Source organism: Myxocyprinus asiaticus, chromosome 15 (genome assembly GCF_019703515.2).
Source record: "Myxocyprinus asiaticus isolate MX2 ecotype Aquarium Trade chromosome 15, UBuf_Myxa_2, whole genome shotgun sequence".
Taxonomy (NCBI): Eukaryota; Metazoa; Chordata; class Actinopteri; order Cypriniformes; family Catostomidae; genus Myxocyprinus; species Myxocyprinus asiaticus.
The window spans coordinates 10,985,558-11,001,911 of NC_059358.1; the positions used below are offsets into that span (position 1 = coordinate 10,985,558).

The 16,354-nt window shown below is 36.7% G+C and overlaps 1 protein-coding gene and 1 pseudogene across 8 annotated transcripts in view; one reads left to right on the forward strand and one right to left on the reverse strand.

Annotated features, from left to right (window-relative positions):
* LOC127453457 (T-cell differentiation antigen CD6-like) overlaps nt 1–7,715 on the forward strand; it is a 61,943-nt gene extending 54,228 nt beyond the window's left edge. For 6 of the 8 annotated variants that reach the window (XM_051719816.1, XM_051719819.1, XM_051719820.1 and 3 more), the window contains 7 exons: nt 1,360–1,446; nt 2,318–2,398; nt 2,533–2,616; nt 4,981–5,088; nt 5,191–5,274; nt 5,982–6,096; nt 7,348–7,715. In XM_051719816.1, coding sequence (XP_051575776.1) covers nt 1,360–1,446; nt 2,318–2,398; nt 2,533–2,616; nt 4,981–5,088; nt 5,191–5,274; nt 5,982–6,096; nt 7,348–7,357 — 569 coding nt within the window. In that variant the 3' untranslated portion in view covers nt 7,358–7,715. The remainder of the gene's footprint in view (nt 1–1,359; nt 1,447–2,317; nt 2,399–2,532; nt 2,617–4,980; nt 5,089–5,190; nt 5,275–5,981; nt 6,097–7,347) is intronic. The other 2 variants (XM_051719815.1, XM_051719818.1) reach the window with 2 other exon arrangements.
* A 2,904-nt stretch (nt 7,716–10,619) lies between these two features.
* LOC127453387 (cilia- and flagella-associated protein 418-like) lies at nt 10,620–16,066 on the reverse strand (annotated as a pseudogene).
* Nucleotides 16,067–16,354: the final 288 nt, after the last annotated feature.

The window sequence follows — 16,354 nt, forward strand, 5'->3', positions numbered from 1 at the left end:
AGTAATTTTTTATTTAATTTGCGTTCGCCGATTTGGCAGTCGTCTTGGACTTGCACTGATGCCTAGCAGTGCAGATGCATCATTACGCAAAAGCAAAAGTTACTCAGTCCATTGAAAAAAAAAGCCTTATTTTCTGTCAGCCGTGATTAATTTATTCAGTAAGTGAAAGTTTCCAGTAATAGGGGTGTTACTGTGTTAAAGCGAGCAGTATTAAGTTGGTCATGTGATCTCAACATGTCAGCCCCCATAAGGCGACCCACTCCATGTTAAAATTTAACTGCTAGGCTACTGATATGATTGCAGTCTTCATCTCGTGTGAGTGTACATCATTTTAAAAATAATCTATTAATTTCTTAATGTGAAAAATTTTAAAGGGGTCATGAAATTTTGCTTGATCCTTTCACTTGTAAGAGTTCATTGTACTGCAAAAAGAGCGTTTGCTGAAACCAAGCTTTTAAAATGACTCGTTCTTCCTCCACATTGTGATGTCACACTGTGGTAGACATTTGCATCTCAGCGCCTCCACAACAATACATCAGTGCTTACTTTACCTTATCACTTCCGTTGCCCTGACCAGTAACGGTGAGCAGTGAGATGGCAAGAAGAGAGAGCAGGTCAGTCAAGAGCAGAGAGCCAATCATAACAGTGGCCATTTACTGTCAAGTCTTAAGGGATAAGGAGCAACAAAACAGAGTGTTGTCTTAATGTCTTAAAAATAAATTAGTTTTTTTTTTTTTTTTTGTGTTTTTGTGAATTACTGAGTGCATCTTTAAAAAGAAGTCAACAGAAATTATAGAATAGTTAACATGTTAAGAACTGTTGTGAGGATACTGACCAGCCTCTAACTGAAAATGTGAAGTATTTGTGACAAACTTCAAGGATAGTGTGTGAATCAACAATGAAACAGATACAGAACTAAATAATCCTCTTGTTTCTCTCTTTTGCCATGGTTGACTCTATTACATATTCTTGTTAGAGAAGTAGAGGGACTTTTGTGAGGAACTAAATCTGATATGAATGAATTCTTCTCTTTCTGCTAGCAGTAAATGTGAATGACAGTACATCCTCTGGAGAGGGCTATCAAAATACAGAAATCAACTTTGACACCATACACAACTCATGTATGCACAAATCATACATAACTGGGCTTTTGGAATAGCCTTTATTAATTATACCATCATTTGATTATTTCAAGAGAATTATCCACCAATATTATGTCTAATTTCTCTTGAAGGGTAAACCTCTGATTTAACAACGTGACAGTATTTCTCCTTTGAAAGACTGTCTATAAGGGTTATAGTATGTTTTAGTATGGAAATAAATCTGAAATGTGTGAATTCTTCTCTGCTCTACATGCAGCAGTAGATGTGAATGATTCAAGCAGTACATCCTCCGGAGAGAGCTATGAAAACACAAAGACCGACATGAACAACATTCCCAAGTCACGTAAGCACACATATATCATATGTTGGATTCATGAGCTGTATAACAACCATACCTTCATTTGATGAATTTATTCAAGAGAGAACATGCTAGATGTACAAAATGAATTTGGATACTTTTGGACACTGAAGCCACACTCAAAAAGGTAGTACTTTATCACATTAACTATGAACATGTTCCATTTTCTTCTACAGCTGGAAAATGTTAAAATACTTGTCCTAGGGGCCTGGGTAGCTCAATGAGTTAAAATGCTGACTACCACCCCTGGAGTTCACGAGTTCGAAACCCAGGGCGTGCTGAATGACTCCAGCCAGGTCTCCTAAAGCAACCAAATTGGCCCAGTTGCTAGGGAGGGTAGAGTCACATGGGGTAACCTCCTCGTGGTCGCTATAATGTGGTTTGCTCTCGGTGGGGCGCGTTGTGGTGAGTTGTATGTGGATGCCGCAGAGAATAGTGTGAAGCCTCCACACGCGCTATATCTCTGTGGTAACGCGCTCAACAAGCCACATGATAAGATGCAAGGATTGACGGTCTCAGACGCAGAGGCAACTGAGATTCGTCCTCTGCCACCTGGATTGAGGCGAGTCACTACGCCACCATGAGGACTTAGAGTGCATTGGGAATTGGGCATTCCAAATTGGGGAGAAAAAAGGGGAGAAAATCACAAAATAAAATAAAATACATGTCCTAATTTTGAACAGTATATAAAATTTGAAACCTAACCTGAAATGTTTTGCCTGAAAAGTTTGCTTGTGCTATCATTCTTTAAAATTAAATCCACTTTGTTTATGTTGTTGCATAATGCAAAGATATTCATAGATTTTTGAGGAACACTGTATCTACCAATATTGTACTTTTTGTTTTTTTTTTAAAGGCAAGGAAACTCCATCACTTCTTGAAAAGTCACCATTGACGCCACCTGGTGACAATCACATACCAGGAACAAATTGTCACGGTAAGCATCTAATTTATCAATATGACCAAACCTCCGATTTAACAATGTTTCTCCTCTGAGAGGTTGCCTTTGAGACTAAATATTGTCTTTTATTAGTGAAATAAATTTCAGGTTTATGAATTCTCCTTTATCAGTAGATGCGAATGATTCAGACAGTACATCTTCTGGAGAGTGGTATGAAAACAAAAAGACTGATGTGGAAAACAATCTCCAGTCTGGTATGCTCAAATGAAATTTACATATTTAAGAAAAACATTTATTAAAATACACTTTATACATATATATATATATATATATATATAGAGAGAGAGAGAGAGAGAGAGAGAGAGAGAGAGAGAGAGAGGAGACTGCTGCTAATTGTCACATGTTTTATTCCAGTGAAAGTAGGTTTACTTTTTTAAAGTCAGTTTTTGTAGACACACCTTGAGGTCTTCAAAAAGCTACAAAAAAAATCATGAGGTAACATACAAAATGATCAAACCAACAGTAATTAGTAAATTGTATAAAATTATAACATACAGTTGTGCTCAAAAGTTTGCATACCTTGGCAGACATTTTGGCATTGATTTTGAAAATATTTAAGGTCTTTTATTTAAGGATAGTGATCATATGATGCCGTTTATTATCACATAGTTGTTTGGCTCCTTTTTAAAAAAGTTTACATACCCTTGAATGTTTGGCCTTGTTACAGACACACAAGGTGACACACACAGGTTTAAATGGCAATTAAAGTTTAATTTCCCACACCTGTGGCTTTTAAAATTGCTGTAAGTGTCTGTGTATAAATAGTCAATACGTTTGTTAGCTCTCACGTGGATGCACTGAGCAGGCTAGATACTGAGCCATGGGGAGCAGAAAAGAACTGTCAAAAGACCTGCGTAACAAGGTAATGGAACTTTATAAAGATGGAAAAGGATATAAAAATATATCCAAAGCTTTGAAAATGCCAGTCAGTACTGTTCAATCACTTATTAAGAAGCGGAAAATTCGGGGATCTCTTGATACCAAGCCAAGGTCAGGTAGACCAAGAAATATTTCAGCCACAACTGCCAGAAGAATTGTTTGGGATACAAAGAAAAATCCACAGGTAACCTCAGGAGAAATACAGGCTGCTCTGGAAAAAGACGGTGTGGTTGTTTCAAGGAGCACAATACGACGATACTTGAACAAAAATGAGCTGCATGGTCAAGTTGCCAGAAAGAAGCCTTTACTGCGCCAGTGCCACAAATGACAACACCTTGACATGCCTCACAGCTTCTGGCACACTGTAATTTGGAGTGACGAGACCAAAATAGAGCTTTATGGTCACAACCATAAACACTATGTTTGGAGAGGGGTCAACAAGGCCTATAGTGAAAAGAATACCATCCACACTGTGAAGCATGGTGGTGGCTGACTGATGTTTTGGGGGTGCGTGAGCTCTAAAAGCACAGGGAATCTTGTGAAAATTGATGGCAAGATGAATGCAACATGTTATCAGAAAATACTGGCAGACAATTTGCATTCTTCTGCACGAAAGCTGCGCATGGGACGCTCTTGGACATTCCAGCATGACAATGACCCTAAGCACAAGGCCAAGTTGACCCTCCAGTGGTTACAGCAGAAAAAGGTGAAGGTTCTGGAGAGGCCATCACAGTCTCCTGACCTTAATATCATCGAGCCACTCTGGGGAGATCTCAAACATGCGGTTCATGCAAGACGACCAAAGACTTTGCATGACCTGGAGGCATTTTGCCAAGACGAATGGGCAGCTATACCACCTGCAAGAATTTGGGGCCTCATAGACAACTATTACAAAAGACTGCACGCTCTCATTGATGCTAAAGGGGGCAATACACAGTATTAAGAACTAAGGGTATGCAGACTTTTGACAGGGGTCATTTAATTTTTTTCTTTGTTGCCATGTTTTGTTTTATGATTGTGCCATTCTGTTATAACCTACCGTTGAATATGAATCCCGTAAGAAATAAAAGAAATGTGTTTTTCCTGCTCACTCATGTTTTCTTTAAAAATAGTACATATATTACCAATTCTCCAAGGGTATGCAAACTTTTGAGCACAACTGTATATAAAACACATATGACCACTTGCCCCAAAATAAATTTGGCAACCTGCTCTGACCTGACATCTTTGAAAAATAACTCTTTTGTAACAAAGTTCAACCATTTGGTTAAAATCTACCTTCATTTAATTTTTTACCCTTCCCTTAATGTATCCAGTAAAACAATAAAACATGTTTTATTATGTCAATTTGCTAATACAAATACAGTATATTGGAATGTTTGAGAAAAGACTTCACAAAGATGATCCTTAATTTAAAACAGATGTGAACTAGTTATTTGAAAGCGACACAGAAAACCACTGCTAAAGAAAACAAGAACGAATTTGGATTTTTAATTCAAAAACTTATAGTTACTGAGATATACTGTAGCTCTTGTGGCAACTTCCCTCTGTGACAACTATAGCCCCAGTCTTCCCTGTATTAAAGCATGCAGGGTATTTTAACTGAACCTTCAGTGGATTCATGCAATCAAGATGGAAATGTTGAGTAGTGTTCACCTAAAATTTTTTATTTCCTCTAGATAACGAGGAAAGCCCATCACTTCCTGAGAAGTCTCTACAGACACCGGACAGTGATCAGATGACAGGAAACACTGCTTACAGCAAGCCTCACATACCCATCAGTCAAGGTACACCTTTGATATACTGTAACAATATGACACTATTGACAATAGCATTTTTTCTCAGGGATTCTAGGATTTGTGAATTCTTTTCTGCTTGGTCTTTGGCAGTATATGCGAACGATTCAGAAAGTACATCTTCTGGAGAGTGCTATCAAAACACTGACATAGATGCAAAGACCTTTCTTCAGTCTGGTATACTTTTCACAACAGGGTTCAAAAGTTTGAGATCACTAGCAGGGCAACGTGGCTACAAAAAGTCTCTATATTTTTCAGCCTGTTGACGATGTTCAGTATACATCTCAATAATTATGTGTTTGCTCCGAAGTGGCATAAAAGTTGTTTTATTTTATTTTTTAATAAGAGGAATCATCATTTCAACGAAACAGCCATAGTAGAGGATTAGATTAAAATGTTTAATGCAATAGACAAATAGAGAAATAAAATATCAAATAATAGTCATATTTGCCACTGTTTTTCACTAAGTTTACACCAGAAAGAATAATATTTAATCATTTTCATTTATATGCACTAATACACAACAATATATGATAATAAAAAGCATTTATATTTTTTCTATTCTATTTTTGATTAGGTTGTGCAAAAACAACAACTTCATTCACTTACTTTTGGAACCCAGCTGAATATTATTATAATATTGAATAAACGGGTACCAGTCAGGTTTATTATAATACAAAATTATTATTGTTCAGGGGATTTTAAATTAATTTAAATCCCAGATTTTGAATGTGGTCTCAGACTTTTATGCCCCACATCAGACTTATTTAAATTATATCATAAATCATTTTAACTGTACCTTTTAAACTGCCTTATTCTGCCAAGAAGGGCATGTCTAAATTTACCTACAATTCAGGTCTTTTCTCCTGTTTTTTTATTTGAAGGTAAGGAAAGCCCATCATTTCCTGAGCAGACACCCCTGAATCACCACAGTACACAGATGACAGGAAGTACTGTCGATTACAAAGACCACCATGTACCTAGAAACCTCAAGCCAAGGTACCGCTTGTACTTAACCATGTGACTACCATATTTCTCCACTCTATTTCTCACCATTTCTGAAACCCCCAACTTAAAGGAATATTCCGGGTTCAATACAAGTTGAGCTAAATTGACATCATTATAATGTTGATTACCACAAAAATTAATTTTGACTCGTTCCTCCTTTTCTTTAAAAAAAGCAAAAAATTGAAGTTACAATGAGGCACTTACAACGGAAGTAAATGGGGGCAATTTTTGAACGTTACAATACTCACTGTTTCAAAAGTATAGTCACAAGACATAAAGGATATGTGTGTAAACATGATTTTAGTGTGATAAAATCACTTTAAAACCTTTTCTGTGTAAAGTTATAGCCAGTTTTACAACTTCGATACCATGATGTAATGTCAACAACAAACCCTAAAATGCTAATGACTGTAAAAATGACAATTTAAACTTTACAGCTCACATAATACACAAGTTTTAACAGAAGAAGGAATGCTGATGCTTTTATAAATCATAAGCTTCACATTTCTGTTTAAACCCTTCAAAAATTGGCCACATTCTCTTTCATTGTCCCCAGTCACTTCCATTGTAAATGCCTCACTGTAACCTCGATTATTTATATATCTTTTTTATCCCCTTTTCTCCCAATTTGGAATGCCCAATTCCCACTACGTAGTAGGTCCTCGTGGTGGCGCGGTTACTCACCTCAATCTGGGTGGCAGAGGACAAGTCCCAGTTGCCCCCGCTTCTGAGACTGCCAATCCGCACATCTTATCACGTGGCTTGTTGTGCATGACACTGTGGAGACTGACAGCATGTGGAGGCTCATGCTACTCTCTGCAATCCATGCACAACTTACCACGTGCCCCATTGAGAGCGAGAACCATTAATCATGACCACGTGGAGGCTGCCCCATGTGACTCTACCCTCCCTAGCAACCGAGCAAATTTGGTTGCTTAGGAGACCTGGCTGGAGTCACTCAGCACACCCTGGATTAGAACTTGCGACTCCAGGGGTGGTAGTCAGCGTCAATACTCACTGAGCTACCCAGGCCCCCAGATTTTTGCATTTTTTTAAAGAAAATTAATTTTTGTGCTACAAATGCTGTCAATTGAGCTTAACTTGTATTGAACCAGGAACATTCCTTTAACTCTTTTGAAGTCTTCTTCTGTACATCAGACCTTAAAGAAGGCAGTATAAATTTGGAAGCACAGACACTGATGAACAAAACATACTTTTTCAAAACATATTTTCTATTTTTAGAAACAGATAACAATAGCACAACATAGGAGACAACATCTCATCAGACAGTGACTACAACCAGGCTGAAAACTGGTGAAATCAACATGGCTACTGCAAGAGACTATCAACAAGTAAAATACAGAGAAACTCCATACAACATCCCAAAAAGAAATGCATGCTTATTATTCCTTATTCAAAATCTGGATGTTGTGCATTTATTCTTTTGGACTGAGGTTTCACAACAATGCTATCCTCAACATTTGAACACAGATGTGGAATGTAACACAAATGGGCACTTGCAACACCCGAGTGCTTCTAAGGACTATTCAGCAAGAACAGTGGTAATTAACATATGAATTAACAACTGCAAATAAAGATTAATTAATTTATGGAAATTATCCAGCATCCTAATGTTTATCCTGGTATTTAACATCATAGAAAGATTAATCTAACCTTATACGTATATATATATATATATATATATATATATATATATATATATATATATATATATATATATATATATATATATATATATATATATATATATATATATATATATACTATATATATATATATATATATATATATATATATATATATATATATATATATATAGTTATATAATTATTATTATTATTTTGATAATTCCCAATGGTTTAAAGAATACAATTTTCTTTTCTTTGTTAACAATTTCCCATGGGTCCTTTTTAAAAAGCCAGAAGAGCAGAACAGTGACCGTCCACTTTTTCGAAGTATAGGTCTCATTGGAACAATAATGGCCGTTTCTCAATCTGTGGGTGTTTTCAGATGGGAATGGGCATTTTTCAACTATCCAATGAAAGTAGGGAATCTCAATGTAGTAATCAGTGGGCATTTCCAAACCAGGATGGGCATTTCTGAACTATCCAATGAAAGTAGCGAATGTCAGTGTTGTAGGCAAATCGTGTAAAGCGGTTGAAAAACGCCCATCCCGGTTAGAAAACGCCCACTGATTGGAAAACGCCTATTTTTGTTCTGCAGAGACACAAGTCTCACTTTTTCAGCCTTCCTGGTTCTGGAACTATATATATATTTTCCCATTAATGTTTTCCATAGAGACTTCATCAAATTCTTCATAAACAAGTTCTAAGGCATGAACCAAACCAACCAACTCTAAGGTGAAACTCCACATTACATGTTTTGATTTTAAGCAAAAAAGTATTTGAAATCGTACAAAAAGACCAAGGTACACGACTGTGTACTTCAAGTTCAAGTGGTTTTTTATTGTCGTTCGACCATATACAGTTAGTACAGTACACAGCGAAATGAGACATCATTCCTCCAGGACCATGGTGCTACATAAAACAACATAGGACAAACACAGAACCACATGAGACTACACAGACTGAATAAGACCTACACATTCATACATAAAGTGCACGTGCAAACGTGTGCAAAAAGTACAGGACAGTACAATAATTACTAAAAAGGAAACAGGACAATAGGCACAGTAAGAGACCATGAGAGACAGTGCAGCACCGACCAGTACACATTTCTAATCTGAGAAGTGCAAAAAGATGTCACTTTCTAAAAATGCCGAATGTAAACATAACATACTATGAAATAGTGTTCTATGGACATAGCAGTTATTGAGGTAGCAGCCAGGTATAAAGTGACAATGAGTTAAGTGCAACTCTGGACATGTGCAAAAGTTGGATGGTGTACAGGGAGGTGTGTGTGTGTGTGTATGTGTGTGTGTCAGTCCAGTCTCTGAGTATTGAGGAGTCTGATGGCTTGGGGGAAGAAGCTGTTACACAGTCTGGCCGTGAGGGCCCGAATGCTTCGGTACCTCTTGCCAGACGGCAGGAGGGTGAAGAGTTTGTGTGAGGGGTGTGTGGAGTCATCCACAATGCTGGTTGCTTTGCGGATGCATCGTGTAGTGTAAATGTCTTTGATGGAGGGAAGAGAGACCCCCCGATGATCTTCTCAGCTGTCCTCACTATCCTCAGCAGGGCTTTGCGGTCCGAAACGGTGCAAGTCCCAAACCAGGCAGTAATGCAGCTGCTCAGGATGCTCTCAATAGTCCCTCTGTAGAATGTGGTGAGGATGCGGGGTGGGAGATGTGCTTTTCTCAGACTTCGAAGAAAGTAGAGACGCTGCTGGGCTTTCTTGGTAATGGAGCTGGTGTTGAGGGACCAGGTGAGGTTCTCCGCCAGATGAACACCAAGGAATTTGGTGCTCTTGACGATCTCCACAGAGGAGCTGTCGATTTTCAGCGGAGAGTGGTCACTCTGTGCTCTCCTGAAGTCAACAACCATCTCTTTTGTTTTGTCCACATTCAGAGACAGGTTGTTGGCCCTGCACCAGTCTGTCAGCCGCTGCACTTCCTTTCTGCTTAAACTTAATGTTTTTAATGAGGGAATGAACAACAATCCCATTAAAACCATGGAAATACATAAAACTATTGATTTTTAAGTTGATGATTAGAAGTATAGAGACAATACATTTTAATTTCCTTACAAAATATTCGGATATATACAAATGCATTTATTTTTATAAGTAGTTTGAGAATGTAGGGAGACTGACTACACAGATACTTATGCCATGGTTTGTTTGCCGTCTTCAGGATTCACAGGTAGTTTAGTTCTTCACCAGGAATTCCGCTACTAATTATTATTATTTATTTATTTATTTTTTATGAAGTTGAAATAATGTGGATTGATTGCTTCAACTGAAGCATATACAATCAATTAACAACCCCAGGCAACATTAAGGTAGGTCTGTCTTTAAAGATTTTTAAGTTATCGTTAAAAAAACTATATGTCTATGGAGAAAACATTTATGGGATTTTTACTTCCGGAACCAGACTTTTGGACTCTATAAACTTCAGTTTACGTCACAGACCAGCAGAACCATGATTTGCTACTTGCTATTGCTAGTCAGTTGCAGGTGATATTAGAGGATGGGATTTTGTCATTCTAGACAGCATTTTATCAGAGAAAACATTGCACATGCCCCTGAGCAGGAGATGATGTCATCTACAGTATATGCCACATTTATGTAAATGTAATTATGTAAAAAAAATCTATACTACATGCACAGTATGCAGAAAAAAACAAAACAAAACAAAACTCCACTCAGAGAAGCTGACAGAATTTTTTTTGTTTGTTATTTAGCCTCAGAGATTTCACAGTTTTGCAGAAAAAAAAAAAAAACATTTTGAAAATGGCCAGCATTCTCTTTTGTGAGGAAGCATTTCTCGCTGGAGGACAAAAGATAAACTGTCATAAGAACTGTAGCAGCTTTCGTTTTCATGCTTTGTGTTTGCTACAAACCCACTTTAGTTGGTGTTGATCTCTCAGGTCTGAGAGCGACACGGCAGAGTGCCAGCTACACTGGCATGCATATGCCCGCCAACCATTTTTCCTTCTCAGTTTGGCTCTTAGTTTGTGATAGTCCGGCATGTTATTCCTAAAGTTAGTAAAATGAGAGAAGCTCTGTGAGGATTTGAAAACATTTATACATGTATTTCAAAGATATCCAATTAAACCGTGTTACAACGTTCTACGGCACGTTGGCCCACTGCTTTGGTTTATCCCTGGCACTTTATCACTGACTGCAGACCGTATCCTTTTTTACATGTAAATGCCTTTCTGAAGAACAAAATGTCTTCGTGTCAGTCCTGTTCTTCCTCACTTCAAATGGGTACTGGCTGGTTTCAACAAGAGCAAACATACTGCATGTCAAGAAGGCTCAAAGATGCTCAGATATTCTGGTGAATCCCACAGAAAAGTCTGGGTCATATTTCACCTTCAAATAAAAAAAAAAGAAATTGTATTTTGAATAAAGAATATTAAAGAATCAGATTTTTGTGTAAAAAAAACAAACAAACAAACAAAAACAAAAAAACAGTCAAAACCTGATATGGCGTGTCACTCATTAAATATATTTGAAGACAATACACTTAAAAGAATAGTTCACCCAAAAGTGAAAATTCTCTCATCATTTACTCATGCTATCCCAGAGGTGTCTGACTTTCTTTCTTCTGAAGAACACAAATAATGATTTTTAGAAGAATATCTCAGCTCTGTAGGTCCATCCAATGCAAAACTCTGAAACTCCAAAAAGCACATAAAGGCAGCATATAAGTAATCCATAAGAATCCAGTGGTTGAATCCATGTCTTCTGAAGTGGTTTTGTCTAAGAACAGACCAAAATATAACTCCTTTTTCACTGTAAATCTGCCATTGCAGTCTCTAGGCCTGATCATGATTTCAAGCTTGATTACACTTACTAGTGCTTGACATATGTGCAGAGTGCTAGATGGCGCTAGGAAGAGTAATCGAGCTTGAAATCATGATCGCCAAGGATGTCAAGATTTATAGTGCAAAAGGAGTTACATCTGGTCTGTTCTGTCATATGGATTACTTTTATGCTGCTTTTATGTGTTTTATGGAGTTTCAAAGATTTGGTCACCATTCACTTGCATTGTGTGGACTACAGAGCTGAGATATTCTTCTAAAAATCTTCATGTGTGTTCTGCAGAAGAAGGAAAGTCATACACATCTGGGATGGCATGAGGGTGAGTAAATGATGAGAGAATTTTCAATTCATGATGAATGAAATGGTAGAAGAGGTTGGGTGTGTTGGATAAATATAAAAAGACTAAACTGTGTATTGCACATAGTTATTGTTCAATGGGGCAATTTAACTGTTCATGAGATGGATAGCCTGAGGGAAAAATCTGTTCCTGTGCCTGACGGTTCTGTTGCTTAGAGCGCTGAAGCGCCGGCCAGAAGGCAACAGTTCAAAAAGGTAGTGGCCAGGGTGAGTGGGGTGCAGAGTGATTTTTCCAGCCTTTTTCCTCACTCTGGAAGTGTATAGTTCTTGAAGGGAGGGCAGGGGGCAACCAATAATCCTCTCAGCAGTCCGAACTGTCCTTTGTAGTCTTCTGATGTCTGATTTCGTAGCTGAACCAAACCAGACAGTTATTTGGGTAAATAATTCCTTTAAGAACTGTAAAGATTTCTTTCTTCGTTGTTAGACTAGAGCATGTAATATCAGCAATGGAAAACAAATCTAACATGCAGAAAATGGTTAATTTATGAGGTACTTTATTACCTATTTAAAGGGGAAACCTGAAACTGAATAAAATATATAAGCCTTCAATGTCAACCTCCAACCACGTGCTATCCTAATTAAAGTTGCAGGCTTCAACAGCTCTTAGAAGAGTAAAGCTCCTTCAACTTACGAGCTTGGCTTTGTCTGAGCATTTAGCAAAGTGCATCATGGCATAAATACAGAAGATAACATAAAAGGCGTAGTGTGAATGACTCATTGTCTGTTTGATGCTAAAGTTGAGCGAGCGCCTGCAAGTCACTACACAGAAGATATACGGATATGATGCGGCCCAGCGGAAAACAGGGTTAACTTAAAAATTGTGGCGCATCGCATTGTTGAACGCTTGTCTTCAAAAGTAGCTCTTCATCAGTGTTGGGTGTAATGCATTACTAAGTATTAATTACTGTAATTAAATTACTTTTTCATTGATAAAAGTTAAGTAAGGGATTTCTCTTAATTTTTCAGTAATTTAATTACAGTTACTTCTGATGTAATTGCGTTAAATGCTGTATAGACTATAGAGCAATTCTATATAAAACAATAGTGAATTTAAAATTGAAATGTAACATCTAATGTTAAAATATATGTTTTCTAATTTAATGCAGCACCCTTAAATTCTTTGGCCAGTTAATGAATAATTTATATTACTTTTATATGATTTATTTGAAAGAATTAAAAGGACGGTTTTATGTCTATCCTTGTATTTTTCATCTTGTCGAGGTTGATAAGGGTTTTAGAAAGTAATTAGTAATAAGTAATGCAATTTCTTTTCAGGCACAGTAATTAATACAGTAATCTAATTACACTGTTGAAGATGTAATTTGTAGTTAGTAATTAATTACTTTTTTTTAGAGTAACTTACCCAACACTGCTCTTCATAGGTCACTTGGGCCTATCCAAGCATTTTGTAAGGCAGCAAAGTCTTTTCTATAGAAAAGCAGCATGGTGGCCACAACAAAGGCATCGTTAACAGACATTTCAATACTATACAAAACAACGATAGGATGTGTGAGGCATTCTAAGAAAATATTTTAACTGATAATGAACAAACAATATGTCCTTTCTGCAAGAGTTGGGGAGCTGCTTGTCTTTGGTAACATGGATCAATGCTGCCCTCTTCTGAATAAAACTTGTAACCTTCTGCTATGTCTGTGAATGGCTCACCTGAAAAATAAATAGTTGCAGGATGAGTCCCACTCAAGATCGTCAAACATGGCTACATGAAAGTCGCAAGATGTGCACCTCAGTTGGTCACAGGCCCAACAAAAACAAGAGAGTTCAGTTAATGACTTAAAATGGAATCACTAAAGGTGATCTCTTGCTCAGAAGTGGCTTTAACGGAGCACTCTCCGTAAAAATGTGATGTTCTGATACTGATTGTTCAACATAGTGCTTTTTGTGAATATCATAGCAATGTGCATATTGTAAATCTTCAAGTTAAATCCATCCCACAAGATAGATGGCGTATCTTCCACTTTTGAGAAATGCTGGTTCCGATTCCATGTGGTACAGAGCTTCCACCAAGAAACACGGAGCAACACCTGAGCAAAAAATGACAGTTCATCATTGACAGCTCATCTTATATATTTAAAGGAATATTCTGGGTTCAGTACAAGTAAAGCTCAATCGACATTGTTGCATAATATTGATTACCACAAAAACAAATTTTGACTCGCCCCTACTTTTCATATAAAATATTACACATCTGGGTTACCACTGAGGCACTTTCAATGGAAGTAAATGGGGCCAATCCGTAAATGTTAAAATACTCACTGTTTCAAAAGTATAGCCACAAGACGTAAACAATATGCACATTAACATGATTTTAGTGGTAAAATAAACCTTAAAATCAACAAACCTTAAAATGACCACAAAAATGCCAATTTAAACAACCTTACATATTAAATAATTCAAAATGTTTAACAGAAGAATTAATGTAAGTGCTTTTATAAAATGATAAGCTTCACATTTCTGCTTTAAAAATTGGCCCCATTCACTTCCATTGTAAATGCCTCACTGTAACCTCGCCTTTTTGCCCTTCTTTTTTTTTTTCTTTTTTTTTTTTTTAAAACAAAAGGAGGGACGAGTCTAAATAAAAAAATGTTGGTAATCAAAATTATGGCACAAATGCTGTCGATTGAGCTTAACTTGTTTTAAATGCGGAACATCACTTTCATCTGGTTGAGCTCCATACTTTAAAGGAATATTATGGGTTCAATTAAAGTTAAATGAGCACTCAATAATTTTTTCCCCATTAAAAAAGTTTTACACCTAAAGAAATGAATTGTAATTTTTAAACATATGTATAAAATCATGATCTCTCACATGAGATGAGGACTCCAGTCATATCATTATCACCTTATGAAAGCTGTTTTATTCTACATGGGGCAGGGGCACCCTCATGGGGGCTGCCATTTTAGATTCACATGACCATCTGAATACTACTCGCTTAATCTCAGTAACCATCCTGTTATTTGACACTTTCACTCTTGGATTAAATTAATCATGGCTGATTGTAAATAGTGAATTTCTACAATGGCATCTGTAACTGAAAACTATTGATTTTGAATGATGCTGCATCCACTCCACTAGGTGTCACTGTATGTCCAAGATGACACAAACAAAAAGTTACTGAGTACACTTTTAAGGTTATTCGACAGCATTTGTGGCATAATGTTGATAACCACAAAAATGTATCACGACTTGTCTATCCTTTTCTTTAAACAAAGCAATTTAATTTTAAGAGGCACTTAAAATGGAAGTGAATAGGGCCAGTCACTAAACTGTAAAATACTCACTGTTTCAAAAGTAAACAATATGCATGTTAACATGACTTTAGTGAGGTACTAACCTTTTCTGTGTAAAGTTATATCCAATTTTAAAATGTCGTCAGTAGTCCACTGCAAAAATGACAACTTAAACAACTTTACAGCTTTACATTCAATAATTGGCCCCATTCACTTCCATTGCAAGTGCCTCACTGTAATGTCGATTATTTATTTTTCTTTATAAAAGGAGGGATGAGTTATCATTATTCACTTTTTTTGTTGTGGTAATCAACATCGTGCCACAAATGCTGTCAACTGGAGACCTATACTTTGATTAAACTTCTGACATTCTTTTACAGACTACTTTTCTCCTAAATAACTTCTAAAGGTCAGTTTGAGCGTTTTAGTCCAAATAACAATTAAAAATTGAATCATAACTACTTGGACATTGTCTGAGAACATGAGTCAATAGTTGAAATCTTTGCAGCAATGGGGTCCTAGCCAATTCATAAAAGATTTTACAGATTATTACAATATGTACACTGTAAACAACAACAACAACAGACAATATAAAAAAGTTTAATAAAGACTGTATGATGGCCACTGATCATGACCAGGTTTTGTCCAGCTATTGTGTTTACATGTGTGCTTATGGGCTGATAATCATCTTCCAATATTTCCTGCAGCACAGCATCAATATCATTATTCTCGCGTTTGCATCCCTTTTTTCCGTAAACAGTGGAAATATAAATTTAAAGGACTTTAAATGTGGCTTGGGAAAAGCTGATTTTAACCAGATAGCAATCTTAAAGAATATATACATTAAAAATGCCAGAAACTGCCATGCGACACTGTGGTGTTAGCCTCATGGCAAGCCCTCAATTTATTTTTATTTTTTTTTTCGTTTCATTCAGACTGGTTACTAAGGAATTATTTACACGCCTAAAATCAATTGTGCGTGTCTGTGACTGTGTATGTAAATATCTTTGTTTAAAGTTATTAGCCTTTAGTATTATATAGCTATAATATCTTAAGAGGCTAATCACGCTAGCCTAATACCTCGACAGTTTATTTTCCTCCAGCTTCACGCAGTTTCAGTTCGTTCGTTTTAACTCACTATATGGATGTTTTAATTACGACGTGCTGCAACAAAACTT